This window comes from Poecilia reticulata, chromosome 22 (assembly GCF_904066995.2).
Source record: "Poecilia reticulata chromosome 22, P_reticulata-male-v2, whole genome shotgun sequence".
NCBI classification, from domain to species: Eukaryota; Metazoa; Chordata; class Actinopteri; order Cyprinodontiformes; family Poeciliidae; genus Poecilia; species Poecilia reticulata.
In genome coordinates this window covers 27,662,392-27,682,795 of record NC_088851.1, presented here as the reverse complement: position 1 = coordinate 27,682,795, position 20,404 = coordinate 27,662,392, and the positions used below count along the sequence as shown (strand labels likewise).

The 20,404-nt window shown below is 43.4% G+C and overlaps 1 protein-coding gene and 1 long non-coding RNA gene across 4 annotated transcripts; both read left to right on the top strand.

Moving 5' to 3' along the window:
- The first annotated feature begins 17 nt into the window (after positions 1-17).
- LOC103460682 (calpain-8-like) lies at positions 18-11,685 on the top strand. Its single transcript, XM_081603598.1, has 22 exons — positions 18-1,281; positions 1,419-1,667; positions 2,380-2,449; positions 2,737-2,855; positions 4,193-4,326; positions 4,393-4,567; positions 5,463-5,537; positions 5,614-5,699; positions 6,224-6,298; positions 6,392-6,552; positions 7,832-7,986; positions 8,065-8,076; positions 8,142-8,350; positions 9,151-9,196; positions 9,300-9,368; positions 9,442-9,499; positions 9,583-9,644; positions 9,727-9,795; positions 10,215-10,293; positions 10,541-10,657; positions 11,168-11,220; positions 11,340-11,685. Exons 1-22 carry the CDS (start codon positions 1,156-1,158, stop codon positions 11,364-11,366), a joined length of 2,226 nt encoding a protein of 741 aa, XP_081459724.1. The 5' UTR covers positions 18-1,155; the 3' UTR covers positions 11,367-11,685.
- A 2,484-nt stretch (positions 11,686-14,169) lies between these two features.
- Positions 14,170-19,425, top strand: LOC145550096 (uncharacterized). 3 transcript variants are annotated; one of them, XR_014085938.1, is made up of 4 exons: positions 14,170-14,561; positions 15,893-15,987; positions 18,681-18,930; positions 19,281-19,425. It is a non-coding gene; the product is annotated as an uncharacterized LOC145550096 (long non-coding RNA). The 3 variants fall into 3 exon arrangements; XR_014085939.1 differs by having other exon boundaries at positions 15,890-15,987; XR_014085937.1 differs by having other exon boundaries at positions 14,170-14,568.
- Positions 19,426-20,404: the final 979 nt, after the last annotated feature.

Here is a 20,404-nt window from a genome sequence, read left to right as displayed (position 1 = left end):
TTAAGGCAATCATTAGATCAAGCATTTTACCCAAGATGTCTTCAGGTCTCTTCTGCTTTCACGGCTGCGGATACATCTAAACATTATCTGCAAACTTATTTAATGGACAAACACATCTTGCAGAAATACAAAAACAAAGCAGATATTATCAGTAAATAAATGGTAAAAAGTATCATCAGTTCCTTCAAGAATGAATTAAGACTGAAAACGAAATTTTCTATTACCACCACAAATGCGGTCGGCCCTGTCATAGAGGATGTCACGGACTCTCCATCAGAGTAAATACATCTCCATCCAGACGAGGCCAGCAGATGGCAGCAGAATCAACATTTAGTCCTGGTTTAGGACGCGCCTGTTTCTGTGGAACAAAACTACAATTACTCCTCAATATTCAGAGCTGAACATGCCACTCCAATCGACCAGCACCATTCATTTCCCTTGGTGCTGATTGGCTGCACCTCCATGGCGGACCCCAAGACCAGAACCACCTGGCTGCAGAATCCCCTCAACCTTTGACCCTGATGCCAAGGCAGCAAAGACCCGGGATCAAGGAGCAGCAGGATGAAAGTGGTGGACCTCACCGCGCCGGCATCAGTTCACCTAATGAGCGTCCTGCTTCAGAGCCACGTCTTCTCCTCCAGCCGGGCTGTGTCAGAGTCTCAATCTGACCAAACGGACACCAGCCGGGTGAGTCTCCAGCCATTCTCCTCCAGGTGAGAACCAGGACCTTAAACCCCTCTGCTCTGGAGCCTGCTCGCGGTTCAGCGCCGTTCTGCTGCCATCCATGAAGGAAATGAGTGCAAGACATCTGGAGGCTAAAAACTCCTTCCTTCAGTCTCTGATGTGCTTTAAGATTTTCTGCATCTTTTCCAAAGACGCTTTAAGAATCCAGACTAGCGCGTCTGATGGTCACACACCTGGCTGAGTCTCATGCTGAGGCGCCGACATGTTCACCGACAGAGAGTCACTTTCCAGAGCAGCTGATGAAGAAGCTGCTTCTGCAGGTGATTCATGCTGTTTGTTCGAATAACGTGGAGAAATTCACCAAACTGTGGCAAATCATTCCAAACATTTCTGCTTTCATGCTTGGCAGACTCTGCTGCTTGACTGAGTGTGCAGGTCTGAACGGTGTTCCTCTGGCTTCGCCTCCATCCAATGGCAGCTCAGCTAACCAGCCTCAGGCGTCAGCCGCTCTATAAAGGAGCTGCAGCTTCTCCTCAAACCAGACTCAGTCTTCCCCACAGCAACACCAGGCGAGATCCTAACAGGAACTTTTCAAAGGTAAGTGACTGCAGTGTTCACAGCAGGAAGCTGCTTCAGGGAATAGTGATCTATGAAACATTTGCTTGAGTGTCAGGGTTATGTATCCCTCTGGGGACCTCTTCAGTGGATGTGCAGACTGGTTGTGCTTCCTGCAGGACGCTGCAGCCATGCTCGCTCCAGGCGTCTGCATGAACATCATCAGCGCTCGTCACTCTACGGACGGATATGGAACCGCTTCCAACCCCGAGAAGTTCCTGAACCAGGACTTCCAGCAGCTGAAGGAGTACTGCCTCATCCGCCGGGTGAGGTTCATCGACGACATGTTCCCCCCCGACCACCGCTCCATCGGCAGGGACCTCCTGCAGCCCGCCGACCGGGTCCGGGTGGAGTGGGTCAGACCGGCGGTGAGTTCAGAACACGCAGAACGCGGCTGGAGGTCAGAGGTCAGAGGATGCTTAGTGAACTAAAGAGGCTGAGGATGATTCAGGTCCAGAGGAGGAGGAGGCCTTCTTTTCATGTACTGGAAAATAATTAAAAACAGGAAATTCAGAAGCAGGGCCGGCCCAAGCCTCCATGGGGTCCCAAGCCTCCATGGGGCCCCAAGCCTCCATGGGGCCCCAAGCCTCCATGGGGCCCCAAGCCTCCATGGGGCCCCAAGCCTCCATGGGGCCCCAAGCCTCCATGGGGCCCTAAGCCTCCATGGGGTCCCAAAAAGGTTTTAAACCTCTAAATAAATAAAGTTTCTGAAAGATGAGCGTTAAAGGAAAGCTGCTGGTGGATGTTCTGCTCCTGGTTCTGGATGCTTGTTCCTGTGAAAAACGAGTCATTTCTGCCCACTGTGCCCAGGTGCTTGCTCAGGAGGACGGGATGTTAGAAACGATGGCTTCCTTCGATAAAACAGTAACAGATAATAACTTGATAAGCTGCATGTGACTGCATGTCCCGGATTGAACTGGAGCGTAGTGAGCAGAATATGAATATATGTGAAACCAAAATCCTCCAGCTTGTCTGGCATTTGTCCAGCTGTCTGTCGTGTTGTTTGGTTCTGTCAGTGAATCTGTCATCAGCCTCTGTGGCTGCATAAAGCGCTGCATTAACATGCCAACTTGCTTTCAGAAAATTGTTCCCAAACCTTCCTTCATTGTTGACGGAGTCTCCAGATTTGACTTTGGCCAAGGATCGGTAGGTAAGGAAACCTCCTTAATCCTTCTATAATCTGCCCCCTAAAGCAGGTTTTTGTTCATGCAAGTTGAGGCAGGAGATGCAGATCAGAGGAACCCGACATGTTCAAACCGTGTTTAGCACATAAACACTTCATCCAGCTTGTTTTCAGCAGGATCCTGCCTCCGGCGCAGGTTTGAACTGTGGTGTTGCTGAAATATTTTACACAAGTGAACCTGCCTCGTCTCGCCTTTCAGACGCTGCTGCATCCATTCACAGCTTCATGTTCAGATGGTTTTCTGTGTTGCCTAGGAAACTGCTGGTTCCTTGCCTCCATTGGAGCGCTGACCTTCCAGGACTTCATCCTGAAACAAGTCGTTCCTCTTGAGCAAACATTTGATGAAGATTACTGCGGCCTGTTCCACTTCAGGGTTCGTTCCATGTTTTGTTCTCCGACTGGCAAAAACCTGAAATCATGTTTAAGATAACATTATTTACAAACTTATTACTCTTATTCCTTCAGATTTAATCTGTTAAACGGGACAGGAAGTGGGTCAGAAACACAAATAGAAGAAAAACATTTGGAAACTCTTATGGTTGCAGATTTTCCAATAATTAATAGACAGTGATTTTACCACTGATATGTAAACATGTTAGATATTGGACTGAAATATGTGCAAAATGTGTTTTTATTTTGTTCATGTTGTTCAGAGTTTATGTACGAGATCTCAGAACATCTAGTTCATTTTTTAAGTTCAGATAAGAAAGATCTTCTTTAGGATTATTTTGGTCCTTTTAGTCTAGAAATTACATCTTTACTTGAAGCAAACGGTTTCCAGAGCATTGCTGCAGTTATAATAATGGAGTTATTGCTACAATTGTTTATGGCAGTTTGTCAGCAAACCAGCCTCTAGCCTCTAGCTAGCCACTAGCAGCTATCTGTCTTGGTGGCCAGCTAGCCACTAGCAGCTATCTGTCTTGGTGGCCAGCTAGCCACTAGCAGCTATCTGTCTTGGTGGCCAGCTAGCCACTAGCAGCTATCTGTCTTGATGGCCAGCTAGCCACTAGCAGCTATCTGTCCTGGTGGCCAGCTAGCCACTAGCAGCTATCTGTCTTGGTGGCCAGCTAGCCACTAGCAGCTATCTGTCTTGGTGGCCAGCTAGCCACTAGCAGCTATCTGTCTTGGTGGCCAGCTAGCCTCTAGCAGCTATCTGTCTTGGTGGCCAGCTAGCCACTAGCAGCTATCTGTCTTGGTGGCCAGCTAGCCACTAGCAGCTATCTGTCTTGGTGGCCAGCTAGCCTCTAGCAGCTATCTGTCTTGGTGGCCAGCTAGCCACTAGCAGCTATCTGTCTTGGTGGCCAGCTAGCCACTAGCAGCTATCTGTCTTGGTGGCCAGCTAGCCACTAGCAGCTATCTGTCCTGGTGGCCAGCTAGCCACTAGCAGCTATCTGTCTTGGTGGCCAGCTAGCCTCTAGCAGCTCTCCAGACTCTTGAACTGCCACATTTAGATGAACCCAAACTCAGCTGCTTGACGTTGGTCCAGTGAATCTAACAATCTAACAAGCTGGTAAGAAGTTAAACAGACCAAGCTGAGAACCGTCAGGAGCTCCAACACCCAGCTAATGCTAACTGATATTAGCTTGTTAGCTGCAGGTGGAGGACTTCAGTCCCTCAGTGTTCCTTCTGTCAGACAAACATCCAGACATCTTTGGAAAATCATGCTGTCATTATTTAGTTCAAAATAACTCTGTTTTCTTTACATTTCAGTTCTGGAGATTTGGAAAATGGGTCGACGTCGTCATTGACGATAAGCTGCCAACAATCAACGGCCAGTTAATTTTTGTCCGCTCTAAGGACCTGACTGAGTTCTGGCCCGCTCTGTTGGAGAAGGCCTACGCCAAGTATGTGAGCTGCTGATAAAACGTTGCTGCTGACGTGTTTGTGTCTAACCTGCCCTGCTGTGTCAGGGTCTGTGGCTCCTATTCAGACATGAATGCAGGAACTCCAGTGGAGGCCATGGTGGACTTCACCGGCGGCGTCCACATGAGTGTGCAGCTGTCTGAGCCGCCTGCAGACCTGTGGGAGCTGATGTGCAGAGCCGGCCAGGCCAGGTCGCTGATGGGCTGCGGGACTCCGCAGGGCGTAAGAGACGATCACACCTCAGCTCCAAACCGCGAGTCTGAGCAGATCTGGACCTGCTATAATTCACCATAATAACACAGAAAAACTTGTTCTGAATGTCAACCAGTCAGAGAAAACCCTGGGGTTGCCACCAACTGACTTGATAAAGGACTAATCTGCTGAAACATGACAGAAAGGACAGCTGAAGGTTTCATCTTTTCACCCCAAGGAGGGAAAGATGATGACAGGACATAAACACTTTATCTACCTTTTGAGAAACAAAGTTAAACACCTGGGTCAAGTAATAACATTAAACTAGAGATGTGCTGATCAGGTTTTTTCCTGCCGATACCGATCACCCATGAGGGCCGATCACCGATACCGATCACCCATGAGGGCCGATCACCGATACCGATCACCCATGAGGGCCGATCACCGATACCGATCACATAATTATTTATTTTTTTAATCATAAGCACTACCGGTTACATTATGTGGAAAAAGGAACCATCAATTCACCTTAATTTAGACAAAACTTCTTTTTAATAACTTTTTCCAAGAACTAAACCAAACAGGCATTGTGCAAATTGTCCTGCTATCGGTAATACTATCTTCACTCCATGGGGCCCCATGGGGCTTAGAGTCACTGCCAGGTGGAGCAGAAGCGGCGCTCCGTCTGTGAAATATTACTACCTGAAGCGTAGCAGCGGTTCAACAGCGAGAGCAGACTCTGGAAGAACAATCTGCAGATTAACAGCCACTAAAGCTTTTCAGGTTTTGTTGTTGTAGGTCAGAGAAGGCATCTGTAGCTGAAACCCTCCTAAGTCTGATGGGAGCAGCCGACGCCCAGCTCAGGCTTTCTATAACATAATATGCACATTTACTGACTTTAATCCTGAATTTACTCCTTTCTTAGAAGACTTCTGCCAACACCGTCTTACCAAACGGCCTAGTCCAAGGCCACGCCTACGCCGTCACTGGAGTCAGGGAGGTAAAACATGGATTTCAACAGGAACTCCAAATGGAGAGAGACAGCCTAGTAGACTGATCATCTACCTGTCGGCCAGGTGCTGAGCAGAGCGAAGGCTGAGCGTCTGGTGCGTCTGTGGAACCCCTGGGGCCAAGGAGAGTGGAGCGGAGACTGGAGCGACCGGTGAGAACCAGCGCCTCTTTCCTCCGTCCTCCATGCCGACACCACGAAGGAGCCGCATGTCAGGCGGTCTGAGGATTAAAGATGGATTCTTCCTGTTCTGGAAGCTTCCCAGGACCGCCAGCAGGAGGCGTCCTTTAACAGCCACTTTACATCATCAAACTCGGTTTGATCTGTGCAGATATCTCCGGTTCCCCAGAGGCTCACAGCAGAAACAGCTTGGAGCCCAGAGCGGTGCTGGGTTTCTGACCCGTCAGGAAACCAGCACCGCTCTGGGTTCCTTCTCATTGGTCCCCATTGAAACCGGCTTGATGGTGCTGATGCATCAGTGTCATTGTTATCAAGGCAGCTGCCATTACAACATGGCCGCCCTCCCTCAGTGGCTCCATCAGAACCACACTGACCAAAGTTCTGGGCTCTCTGGTACCGGGCCCAAAGGCTCAGGCTCTGAAGTGACTGAAGTTTACCAGGATGATCCGGAGTTGAGTTGATCCTACAGATTCTGTTCCGCTGTCCTGTTCCTGCAGGTCGCCTCTGTGGCAGACGGTGAGTCCTCAGGATCGTGAAACCTGCCTTTCAGTGCGTGAAGACGGCGAGTTCTGGTGAGCTGGACCCGCTTTCTCCCAGCAAACTGCTGAGAATAAACTCTGCTCTTATCGTTTCCCATCACCTCACTGCTGCCACATACTGTCCAGGATGACTCTGCAGGATTTCTGCAAGTTTTACTCCGACCTGGACATCTGCTGCTCGTGTCCGGACTTCCTTGATGGGAGCTCGTCCTGTCGCTGGAAATCCTCGTTCCACGAAGGCCGATGGGTCGCAGGGATCTCAGCCGGAGGCTGCATGAATCACCCCGGTACCAAGAAAAAATTTAAATTAAAAAGAAAACGGCACAGGGCCGGTCCAACTCTGGATCGGTTCAACCTGCTGTCAGACGGTCAGGTTACTGCAAGCTTTGTGTAAAAGGAAAATACAGGAAAAAAATAAGGAAGATACAGGAAAAAAATAAGGAAAATACAGGAAAAAAATAAGGAAAATACAGGAAAAAAATAAGGAAAATACAGGAAAAAAATAAGGAAAATGCAGGAAAAAATAAGGAAAACAGGAAAAAATAAGGAAGATACAGGAAAAAATAAGGAAAATACAGGAAAAAAATAAGGAAAATACAGGAAAAAAATAAGGAAAATACAGGAAAAAATAAGGAAGATACAGGAAAAAAATAAGGAAAATACAGGAAAAAAATAAGGAAAATACAGGAAAAAATAAGGAAAATACAGGAAAAAATAAGGAAAATACAGGAAAAAAATAAGGAAAATACAGGAAAAAATAAGGAAAATACAGGAAAAAATAAGGAAAATACAGGAAAAAAATAAGGAAAATACAGGAAAAAAATAAGGAAAATACAGGAAAAAAATAAGGAAAACAGGAAAAAAATAAGGAAGATACAGGAAAAAAATAAGGAAAATACAGGAAAAAAATAAGGAAAATACAGGAAAAAATAAGGAAAACAGGAAAAAATAAGGAAACTACAGGAAAAAAATAAGGAAAATACAGGAAAAATATAAGGAAAACAGGAAAAAATAAGGAAAACAGCAAAAAAAATAAGGAAAATACAGGAAAAAATAAGGAAAATACAGAAAAAATAAGGAAAATAGGAAAAAACAAGGAAAACAGGAAAAATAAGGAAAATACAGGAAAAAATAAGGAAAATACAGGAAAAAATAAGGAAAACAGGAAAAAATAAGGAAAATACAGGAAAAAATAAGGAAAATACAGGAAAAATAAGGAAAATACAGGACAAAAATAAGGAAAATACAGGACAAAAATAAGGAAAATACAGGACAAAAATAAGGAAAATACAGGACAAAAATAAGGAAGATACAGGAAAAAGAATGAAAGGGGAAAATTATAAAAAGAGAACAAAACAGAAAAATCAATGTAAAGAAAAAAGGACATGAAGAGGAAAAACGTGGAAAAAATAGGCAAAAGATAAAATGGAGGACAATGGCATTGAATAACTTAGAAAGAGAAGTTTTGTTGAAGCTATAAGGTGAATTAAACTGACTGCATCAGCTTCCCAGGGACGAATCAGGGGTTTCTTCATGGTGCCGTTCATGGAGGTCTTTTCCTCCCAGGGACCTTCTGGACCAACCCGCAGTACCGGGTGGAGGTTGGCGGCTGTGCAGACAGTCAGGGTGAGAACAACATGCTGGTGTCTCTCATGCAGAAGCCTGACAAGAGGAACCGGCGGCTGGTCCAGAACCTCCACATCGGCTTCTCTGTGTTTGAGGTGAGCGTCGTCTTCCTGCCGCCATCTTTGATTCATCTGACGCTTCCTAACACGTTTCATCTTCTGCTTTTCTTCAAGGTGCCCAAAGAGGTAAGTGTTGTTGTTTCATCTGCCAGTGTTGAAAAATGAGTTACAGTAATGAGTTGTGGCTGCAGTACAGGGCCGTGAGGGGGAAACTCCCAGCCGCTTTCTTCGGCAGAAGCAAGCCGGAGGCTCAGATGGACGGATACACCAACGCGCGGGAGGTGATGCAGCTGCTGAGCCTGAAGCCCGGAGAGTTCCTGATCGTCCCGTCCACCTACAGCCCCAACGAGACGGCGTCCTTCATCCTCACCGTGCTGTCCAAGGCCGAGACTCACGTCCAGTAGGTCACAGCTGGGACTGGGCCCAGTACGGTCTGAGGGCCCAGTACGGTCTGAGGGCCCAGTACGATCTGAGGGCCTCAAGGTCTGAGGGCCCAGCACGGTCTGAGGGCCCGTCTGAGGGCCCAGTACGATCTGAGGGCCCAGCACGGTCTGAGGGCCTCAAGGTCTGAGGGCCCAGTACGATCTGAGGGCCTCAAGGTCTGAGGGCCCAGTACGATCTGAGGGCCTCAAGGTCTGAGGGCCCAGCACGATCTGAGGGCCCAGTACGATCTGAGGGCCCAGTACGGTCTGAGGGCCCAGCACGGTCTGAGGGCCCAGTACGGTCTGAGGGCCCAGCACGGTCTGAGGGCCCAGCACGGTCTGAGGGCCCAGCACGATCTGAGGGCCCAGCACGATCTGAGGGCCTCAAGGTCTGAGGGCCCAGCACGATCTGAGGGCCCAGCACGGTCTGAGGGCCTAGCACTGGCCCTCAGACCGGGAACCCAGCATTATCTGGGTTTGGCCCAATGCAGCTGGATTTGGACTGTAGTTCATTTTTCGCTAGCAGTGACGTCTACATTGTGCAGGTCTATGTTCAGCTGAATTATTGGTAATTTGGAGCAGCTTATTGCTTCACTGTTAAAACGTTTCGCATCGCTGACGTTTAGCTTTGTTCATCCAAAGAATCCGTCAAGCAGCTAATGATGACCAATAATGAAATATTTCACATCCATGTCAGATTAAAACGCTGTTGAATATGCAGAGAATCTGAGAAAATCCTGGTTCTGTGACGGTGAATGCTTGTGGTTTCTCCTGGCAGTGAGAGTTCTGGTGGAAACAACCCGGAGCAGATGGAGACAGAGAAGGTAGGCAGACTGCCGGGCTCTGAGGGTCAGCGAGTTCTGCCCATCTCATTAAATTCAGTTAGAACGGAACCGATGCTGAATGACGCCGTGTGACTCCCTGCAGCCCTCTGCTCAGGACAGCGCAGCGGATGAAGACAACAACAGAACTCTGTTCAGGCAGTTCTCTGACAAGGTGAGGCGCTTTTCACCAGAACACCATCACTCTGCAGCCACCGCCAGACCATCCCTCATTTCTGTTCCTACAGTACGAGGAAGTGGACGCCGAGCAGCTGCAGAGCCTCCTGAACGGCAAAATCCTGAGAGGTTTGGACTGAGCCTCCATCGCAGGGTCACGGGGTCACGGGGTCGCCTGCATCACTCTCACTCCTTGCTCTGTTTTCATCCAGGTGACCTGAAGTCTGGCGGCTTCAGCACCGACGCCTGCCGCAGCATGGTGGCCCTCATGGACGTATCCTCCACCCTAACTCCCCACAACATGTCTGACCTTTAACCCCTGCCTCTGAATGAGCGTACCTTAACGACCTCATCAGACGTCCATCACTGGGAAGCTGAACAGCGAGGAATTTGTCAGTTTGTGGAGGAAGATTGTCGCATACAAGGTGAGGGCAGTGAAGGTCGTTGAGTTTTATCACACAACACATCAAACTGCTGCTTTCCAGCCGATTCCCACTAAAGAACATCCAGTTCAGTTTAATGTATGAAGGAGGACGATTCCGATTATTGGTTATGAGGTTACAGAGACAAACTGGAGCTTCATGGATCATAATCAGCCACAGGCCAGTGGACCGACTGCTTTACCTGCAACATAACAGCCTAAAGACTGAGCTCTGGTTAGCACACTCATATTTACACAGTCAGTATTTTTGAGGGCCCAAAATATTTACTGGCTCAAGGCCCAGATTTTACATACAAATAGAAAAACCCTGGCAGAATGCAACAGTCACAGGAAAACAGAAAGAGTTTCAACCGTTTGTAGTGTGCAGATCCAGACAGCTGACTGTCCTCCGTCTTCCTTCAGGACATCTTCTCTCACTGCGACGTCTCTCGGACGGGGACGCTGTCGCTCAGCGAGCTCAGGAAGGCCATCACGGCTTCAGGTCAACAAGGTTTTATTCATCCTGGATTCACGGCGCAGGGTTATTAGCTCACACTCTGCCTCATGTGCAAGTCTGCATTAGTTTTCAAACAACCCACAGTCCATCCCCAGAACCCAGTATGCTGTGGTCGTGTGTAGATGCAAAGTGAAACTAATGAAGTCATCAGTTTAATGTTTCTGACTGTAGCTTAGTGCTCTGCAGGTCTGAGGCTGATCAAAGCTCTGACAGACTTTACCCTGTTGCACAGGAAAGACGATCAGCGACGGCTTGCTGGACGTCATGGCTCTGCGCTACGGCGCCTCCTCTGGATTCATAACGCTGGAGAACTTCATCGCTTTGGCCCTTCGCTTTGACCGCATGTCCCGTAAGCGTCCGATCAGAGGACATCGTGTTGGTGCAGCCAGACCTGGAGTTTGGGATTTTACTGCTGCTCCTCATAAACCAGGCTAGTTGTGTGTGAAGCAGATGAGGGCAGAGAAATTATACTCAAGGGTAAAATGATCAACTATTTAAGATTTAACAATTACATAATCAGGCGGACCAAAATGTAAACTGAGAATTCATTTAAGTAACAAAAAATAACAAAATCAGGCAAAATTAAATATTTCCAAACAGTTTTTTTCCAACAAAAAATCTTTGAAACTTGAACAGAAACTGCAGGTGAATGTCTGAGTCTGGTGGAATTTGGGATAAAACATGTTTAATTTTCATTCGGTGGGTAGAAAATCCAGAAATGTACTCAAGTAAATGTAACTAATTACTATCCGACTCTGGTGTCAGGCTGCACTGAAGTATTAAATACGACACTATTTTATGAAACTGGAGAGGCGTTGAAAATAACTACTTCAATTTCTTCAAATATTTTTCCCTGCAGAGATATTCAGAGAGTTATCAGATGGAGCAGCCGTGACTCTTCGAGAACCAGAGGTCATTAAACCGATTTTTCTCTCTGAACTGTTGCATCTGCAGAAAACGGATCATAATCGATCTCTGCCTGCCTGACAGATATGAAGGGAATAATAATGAACTTAATGTCTTTCTTCTAGTGGATGTACCTGGTGATGTACTCCTAACCTGGAGAAGAGCAGAACAGGAAACGACCAAGCAGAGCGAACTGACTGCATCACTGACTGCGTCACCGGCTGCGTCACCGACTGCATCACTGACTGCGTCACCGGCTGCGTCACTACCCAACGAGTCTGAGTCTGACGGAGCATCAGACACATTTTAGGTTTCGCTGATTGTGTTTTTTAAACATTTCTGAAAAAATATCCAAATCATATTTACTGAAAACATGTAACATGTGAAAGTTTGATGAAAATCCTGACTTTCATTTGAGAACATTTATTCACTTAAAGTATATTAAGAAATAAATAGGGTTTAACAAAATTTTTGTTTTTTCTGATGACAATTCATATAAAATGTGTTGTGAGCCTGAAACCTGTTTCCTGGTGTCACCAGCAGCAGCACCAGATTATCTGACACATGTTCATCTTCTCTGACTTTAACTGGACCAACTCGGACTGATATTTTCAGCAGCAGATCCTCCAGGTGGCTGTTCTGAAACACAGCATGTCTCTGGAGGACATGATGCACAGATACATTACATTTTGTCAAAACCATCATCAAGAATAATAATCAAACACACATTAAATGTCTGTAACCCAGACAAACATGTTAGTGATTTCAAAATAACAAAAATAATTTACATATGCTCTAAATATAGCAAAAATGTGTTTCATTGATGTAAAATACTTAAAAAGTGCTTAAAATGCCTAAGCATAATTTAATCCATGGGCCAGAGGCCAAAATTTCACGTTTTTCTCCATTTTGAAGAGTCAATCATGCTCATATGGGCGCTGCTCTACCCCGGTTTTCCTGGAACATAAAGTTACTTCTCAGTTGCTTTAGACACACAAACATGAGGTTGATTGACAGCACTAAGATCCTCCTCCTGACTGTGTATTATTTTTGGTGTGACGAGCTCCAGTGACCTCTGTGTTGGTCAGAGAGACTCAAAACCTGGTTTAAATGAAAGCCAAGAGTGTAAATCTCTAAATCTCTTTCTGACAACTCGGGTCTTTGTTCAAATGTTTAGAAAGGGAGGAACAGGAGAGATTCCAGATGTAACCGACATGAGAAAACCCTGACCTTTGCTCTCTCTGACTTTTACTCACTCTGGATTTTTGCTCTCTCTCTCTCTTCATCTTTGGTTTTGAATAGGTCTTAAAGAAGGTGACAAAATCCTTTAGACCATCCCATCTAGGTCATTTGAAACTGCTTAGAGGATTAGGAGAGGACACACCGTCAATGCATACAGTTAGGACTACACCTCTTAATACCTCCACTTCACAGAAGCAAATCGAACTGCTTTGTTTGCAGCCGCACGAGTGATTCCCAAAGGCGCCTTTGCTTTTTCTCTTATTTTTGTATTTTGTTAATTTTTCTACTTTTCTCAGGTAATAATATCTGTTTTATGGTTTGGACTTCTTGATGGTTTGGGTGTGATGCTGATCTGTTTTTCTATGCGCTTAATTGTCTGAATGAAACATTCAGTTCTGCAGTGGTGGAGAAAGTACTCAAAAAATTTACTTAAGTAAAAGTACAAATACACAGACAAAAATGTACTCAAGTAAAAGTAAAACTACCACATTAACATTTGTACTTAAGTAAAAGTTATAAAGTACTGGCTTTTAAAAATACTTAAGTATTAAAAGTAAAAGTACTTGCTGAATGGATTACCTAATCGCTAATATCATTAAGTGAACCGATCGTATTTAATTTTAATACATTAGAAATGTGTTATTTTAATGATCAATGCCACATGAAGCATGTTTTTATTGTGTTTACTCTGTAACATAGTTTAGACTTAGATATGTGATTCTATGCATCATAATTTCAGGGATGGAAACATCTTGTCTCCTGTCCAAACATAACATGAACTTCACTTTTTTTGCTACTAGTGGCTTTTATTTTGAAAGAAATCCAACAGAAAGGGGATGGAAAGAAGGTGGGTGGGAGGACATGGAACCGAGGAGCCACGTAGCAGAGTTGTAGTCAAGACCACCAACCCAAGACCAAGTCAAGACCAGCACCCCGCGCTACATGACACAATAAAATTAACTTTTACCTATCAAAATTGCTTCTCAAATTGATCTGAAAGATCCACATTCCCATAAAAAAACTAGATATTAAATACTTAGAGCTGAAATAAATTTAATCAGTAAAGATCCGTCCAGAAGAATCGGATCGTTCCTGAATGTCAGATCACTGCAGACTTTGGTACCAGCGTTGTCCCATATATGTGACACCTCAGTCAAAACCTCCACACAATAATTCAGCGCATGAGTGACAAACTGTTTTTCATGCAGATGCAACATGTGTCTCTGTACAGCTAGCTTAGCTAGCATCACGTCCACAGATCTTACCTTTCTTTAAGCTTTCCTTTTAAAGTGACGCTAAAAGTTGGACCAAGTCCCACCGTCTGAAAGCGAAACGCTGCTGATTTTACATGTCGCCATATCAATTTATGCTGCTATTATATTACTGACATTAGACAGACATCTCCTCCCGCTCAGAGGAAACCACTGCGCATGTCTGGAGCTCCGCAGCGAGTAAAGGTGGAGCCGATGGGTGACAACAGACACTACGTCACCTTATTGCTGGGATTTCACGGCGCCACCTTAAATCCCTGAACTTCACATTTTAACGGTAAAAAGAGCAACGAGACTTGGATGTAACGAGTAACGAGACAGTTTAGTAGAAATGTAGTGAAGTAGAAAGTACAGATACTTACTGTAAAATGTAGTGGAGTAAAAGTAGAAAGTATCCATTATTAAATCTACTTAAGTAAAGTACAGATACACGAAAATTGTACTTAAGTACAGTTCCCACCACTGGTTCTCTGTGTGGTTTCCACTTTGTACATGAGGAACCCTGAATTCGAGACACTAGAGGAAAACAACAAGCAAAGAAGTTTTACATTATTTTCCTCTAATTTAACACTTCATGAGCTGATGACCCAGCTACCATTTTGGAAGGGCTATCGTGCCAAAATATTAACTAGAGACATGTATTTCACAAAATATCGATAAACTTTGCCACCCTGAATTAGACAAAAAAAAATGGTCTGGCCCATGGTAAGTTAAAAGCAAACAAAGTGTAAAATTCTGTTGGTGTATTTTATTTCCGTTTTGTTTTGAAAAGCTAACGGAAGTGAGCAGTGTGAGCAAAGCTTGATGACAGGGACGGGAAGCGACGCGCAGGAGGTAAAATGTACGCCGCAGCTTTTAGTAATAAGTATCCTCGATAACCCAATGGTCAGTAATTTACATTCGATTTATGTTTTTTGGACTACTTATGGACATTTTCAGATTTAGAATTTTCCTGCTGTTTTATATGTTTATTGCACTTTGAGGCGGTTTAAAACTAAACAGTTAGCATTCGCTAACTAGGTAAATGCTGGACTGGAAGCCAAGTTTAGCTAGCTCAGCTTACTGTGGTGACCATGGACCGCTTTAGCCTCGTTGTCGCTGACATGGCGTACTGCCGCCATCTTGGAGCGGTGGACATTTGGCAGGTGCAATGAAGGAAGGATTTAATCCATCATAAATCACTGAACGCTAAACTGATTTGAACGCTTTTATGCTAACTTTTTTTCTAAACCTTATTGATAGCTATCATCGCTACATGTATAAGGACACATATTTTAAAAATATGTGTCCTTATACATGGTTCAACATATTTAAATATATTTAGTGGAGTTAACACTAAGAATACAATATTTTGATTTGATAGGTATTTTACATACCACACAGCCACTCAAATTCTATATGTCATATTTTATATGTACAGCAGTTTTATAACAGTTGAAGTTAACAGAGTTTCTGCCTCTTCCATTCCAGTCTGGATGTGAAGACTACCGTATTTTCCGGACTATAAGCCGCTACTTTTTTCCTAAGCTTTGAACCATGCGACTTATAGTCCAGTGCAGCTTTTCTGTGAATTTTTTTTCAACCACCAGGGGGCTCTCTTTAGCACGAAGTGAATCATTGGAAGTCAAAATTGGAAATCAAAGAAGAAAGTGCCGATTTTTATTTAGGACAAGCACATGCTAGCAGCAGGCACAACGGAGAAATGTTTTCAAACTCATACCCCCTCATCATGGAAACCACACGAAGGAAAATATGGCTCTTTTAAGTTGAAGGCTATCAATCTGGTAGCACAGGAGCAAAATGGAGCTGCTGCACGTAAGCTCAGCATGAACAAATGGTTCGGCGTTGGAGATGCAGGCCTTCGTCCTTAATAAATCCAGCAGCATTATTAATAACGCTCCCTTACCTGCGTCCTTGTGAAAACTGAGAGCTGTGGAGATACCAGCGGCTTTTAGCCTGGTGCGGCTTATATATGTACGTTTACAGTTTCTCTAAAAGAAAATGTAGGTGCGGCTTACAGTTAGGTGCGCTGTATAGTCTGGAAAATACGGTAGTCATAACTGAAGTGTTAATAGACTGTCAGAAGAGTGACTATGGATTATATAATTTTATTTCTTTCCCTTCTCCTGAACATTGATTATTGGACTTATACCCTGGCACAGCAGATGGAGGATTGCGTCATCATCTTAGGACATCGTTTGGTTTTTCCTCTTCCCCTCAACTGGGAGCAGCGTCTGTATGAACTGATCTACTAAAGCTGGTACTGCTTTGTTTTGTTTATTTTTTCATAGCATCAAACAGCCTTTAAGTTTTGGGTCTCACCACAAGCAGGGCCAGATTAACACCTTGCTGGACCCTGAGCCCCATGATCTTGACCAGAAGATCTCCGTAATCTGGCAAAATACAGAATAAAATACAGTAATAATACAGTAAATATAGTCAATACTTTAGATTCAGTTTGGTACACAAATGACCAAAAACTTTTAGAACTACAAACACACTCATATGTCTTCCTGTCAGTGACACTCAGTCAAATATGATGCTAGGAAAACAAAACGCACGTCAGTATCAGAATGATATGGTAAAATTCACCCACTACACTGAGAGGAATACAGTTCCTCCATTTTATGAACAATAAACAACCAAAGCATTTGATGTTTACCTAACACTGACCCCCAACAGAAATGTACTGAACTGATAGAGCCATCTCAGAGGAAGTCCACAGACAATCAAGAAACATTTTAAACAGAAATCATCCTGTTGCCCCAGAATTTAACAGGGCTATTAAGTTATTAGTGCAATGTATGCCTTTTGATGCCAGTGTTCCCTCCACAACTATAAACAATTTACTGCACTTTCATGGCCACACAAGGGAAAAAAACAATCGGTTCGTTCATTTTTCACAAAGTAAAATTCAAGCATTTTTTCAAATATTTTCAAGGTAAGTTTTCCAACTATTCCAGCATCACATTTTGGAGATAAAAACAATACCAATGATCTAAAAAAAAGAAAATATCATTTATTACTGTTAGTAATTTATTTGAATGGTATTTTCCATTCTATGCCACACACAAACTATGACAACATTTTATGTTTTCAAATGTCTTTAAGACACACCTTACACACCTTACTGGCCTGAGAACAAAACACTAGTTTAGCAAAACAATCCCCCAATTTCAAACAGTTATAAGCCGAGCGTTATTTCAGTCACAGATAAGTCATTGAGCCTTTAGGAATAATACATATTGGTTATATTGAACAAATACAAACAAATCTTTAGACCTTCCTGCTCAAATTAAATACTTAAACACAATTACAAAGTTACAGAAAATGTTCTTGATAAGTTTTCTGACATTAGGGAAATAGAAATAACTGTGGTAATTGTATCTGACCTAAATCAATAAAAGTTTCCAAATTTAGGCTATTAATAAAACGTTTAATTTGGATTTTATTTAAATAAACTGTGCAGTATGGAAATCAAGCACTTTCCAAGCATTGAGCACACCTAAATGAAGCATCTTGAAGAATTTCAAGCACCCTGATCAACAAAATACAGTATCAGTATTAGAGATGTGCCGATCAGGTTTTTTCCTGCCGATACCGATCACATTATTATAATTATTTTTTTTTTTTATCATAAACGCTACCGGTTACATTATGTGGAAAAGGGAACCATGAATTCACCTTAATTTAGACAAAAACTTGTTTTTAATAACTTTTTCCAAGAAGAAAACTAAACAAAACAGACATTGTGCAAATTGTACTGCTATAGTAAAACTATCTTTAACAGACTGATAACATATGGAGGCTCTGAAGAGGCTAAATAAAACCTCAACATTGCCAAAAAGATTAAAGTATAAAACTTAACATTCAAAGGCAAAAACAGGATCCATTACAATAAACAATCCTGTTTTACTGAATGAAAACTTCCTGTTAGCATGGCGGCTAGCTGATTACTGCTAGTTCTGATTGGCTGTTTCTGACTGAGCGGAGTAATTATGCAGAGCAGGGAGGAGATCGATTATTTTTTAGAGATTATCTGTCTCATGTTAGGACAGCGAAAGTTTTAATACGTATGTAAAATGTATTTTTTAGGTTAGATGCTGCAGCTTTAAGCAGAGGTTCGGTGTGAGAGTCACTACCAGGTGGAGCAGAAGCGGCGCTCCGTCTGTCAAATATTACTACCTGTAGCGTAGCAGCGGCTCAACAGCGAGAGCAGAACCAGCGTCTTACATCGCAGCTCCAAGACTTAAATCCTTTAGCGGGTTATTTGTTTAGCTTTCTGACCGTCATGCTAATCCGGGTGTTTGTAGCTGTGCTGCTTTACCTGCTATCTGATCCTCCATATGTCAAGTATGGCATTGTTTTTATGTCGTATTAGCTTCGTTGTGTTGATGCATTTTGACGAGCTTCAATTTTCCGCCGCAACACGTAAACGTCCCCAGTCACTCAGTGCGTTATAGTTATAGTTCCACATCGCTTAGGATTTGTTGCTGCGCGTTTGCAGAGTGAAGGAAAGAGGAGACCAGCTGCACAGGCAGGCTGAGAAATGAGATGCAGGTGATCAGTTTGTGTGATCGGCAACAAGAGCCAATGATTGGCGGTCACCGATCATAACGCTTTTTCACGGAAATCGGCCGATTATGATCGGTGGCCGATCGATCGGCACACCTCCAATCAGTATAATTTACTGAAATGAACATGTTGGTTCAAAACTCATTTTGGTTTCAAAACAGAAAACAACCTCTCACCCTCACAGTTAGACACAAGCAAACGTAAGAACACAAACATTCAGTCATCACAGCCCCTCTCACATTAAATCCCAAACAGGTCACACACGAACAAAGCCTTTCAATGATGACATTATATATTTTAAAGGAAAATCTCTGACTGCTGTCAGAAAAAGCCACTTACTTTCAAGTAACCGATACTTGGCACCTCGGTTCTGGAAAGCTGCAGATCCTCGGTAGATCGACTCTTCCTGGAAACGCTCTGCAGCGCAGCATCGCGAGTGGCTCAGGCGTCGCGGAGACCGGAGATCCGCCATCCCAGCTTCCTTCAGCGGCTGCAGCAGCATCCACGCCATTGTGCTGCCGGTGTTGTGGTTATCTCCGCTACCCAGCAATATGTCCCACCTTGAGGCAACGCTCGCATCGATATTATCTCACAGGTTGCTTACTCAGCAGGTTTCTTATCAACTACGGTAAGCTAAATCTATGTCATGACTGGCTTTCTCTAAGCTGCTCCGTTACTTCTTGTTTTAAGTTTACATGATAGGCGGCTTGTAAATACACTTATAGATGGCTTTAGTTTGTCGTCTGCGATGTTGTTACCATATTGTAAACTGTAAACAAGAGTCACTGCTCAGCACTGACCACGTGAGTCAGGACAATGTATCTTGTTTTATCCCTATACTGTAAAATATTTTAGTTTAATAATGCTTTTTTTATTAAACCATGCTAAATAGATGTTGATGGTGATATTACATGTGACTGAAGCTGTGCATGTCTGGTTTAATATTAGCATATTAAAAAGCATACCCCATCATTTCAGGTGCACAGTGACGTCTGCAGTTCGGTGGAGACATTTTGACTGAGCTACATTTGATAAAGACTGCCATGCAATGTATTGATGTGCAAAAGAGTTTGCATGGATCTGCATTTGTAGATTTTTGCGTTTAATTTCAATAAAAACTTGTTTCCCCTGTTTGAAACTGTTTCATTCTTACAAACATGTTTAGAAATTGGTAGGATATTACAATGTTAAGACATAAACTGCTATACCTTTGTATTTAAAAAAAAAGGCTGGATATTCTGATTAAATAATTTAGTGCTTCACCATGTACAGAGGTAGAATTTTCTAATCAGGGAATTTCCTAGAAAAACATGTGCGACCTATCAATGTGAAATGGGTAGGATATCCTGATGAAGGGTTTTGGTGCATCAGTATGCGCTTCCTCCGTATTTTATAAAGATTTTCAAACGAAGGAATCTGGTGTTGCAAACTGTGCGTGTATTTACCAGGTTAGATATCGAAATGTGCTACCAGGTGTAGTTCATGGAGGTAAGGTAGGTCAGAAAACTACCTACCTTACCTTGTTTTGCTGTGAACCATTTAAGGTTCACAGCAAAACAAATTTTAAGCAAAATTTGTTTTGCTTAATTTTAAAAGAATGTGCGAGTCTGTGCGAGTTGATCATGATGTGTATTGCAGGGGAATTAAGTGAAAGTTATGTGTATTAGATATGTTGGACTTAAGGATGAGCTATTGAAAAAAGTTAACATTTATTAGTCTTTGTTGCTACATAAGCAAATCTAGAAGGCTCTTACCAAGTACAGAAGGTAAAGATGGGCAACATATCAATGTTCCAGTTGTTTCTAATCTGGTGAGATTTCAGTTGTGATTTAAATGAACTCAGTGTGTCCGCAGTTTTAGTTTTCTTGAAGTTTATTCTAGATTGAGGAGCATAGAACTGAATGAAAGAAATATCTGTTTCATTCAGACATACTTATAAAACAGTTCATAAAAATATTCCTCTACGACGTTCTGAAGTTCACAGATAAGATGGAAGCTTTACATGGAACTTGTATCAGTTGATTGTTGAAGTTGATGTAAGATGAAACTATGTCACATGCTTGAGGTTTTGCAGGATGGTTGCAATTAGAAAGACACTTAAC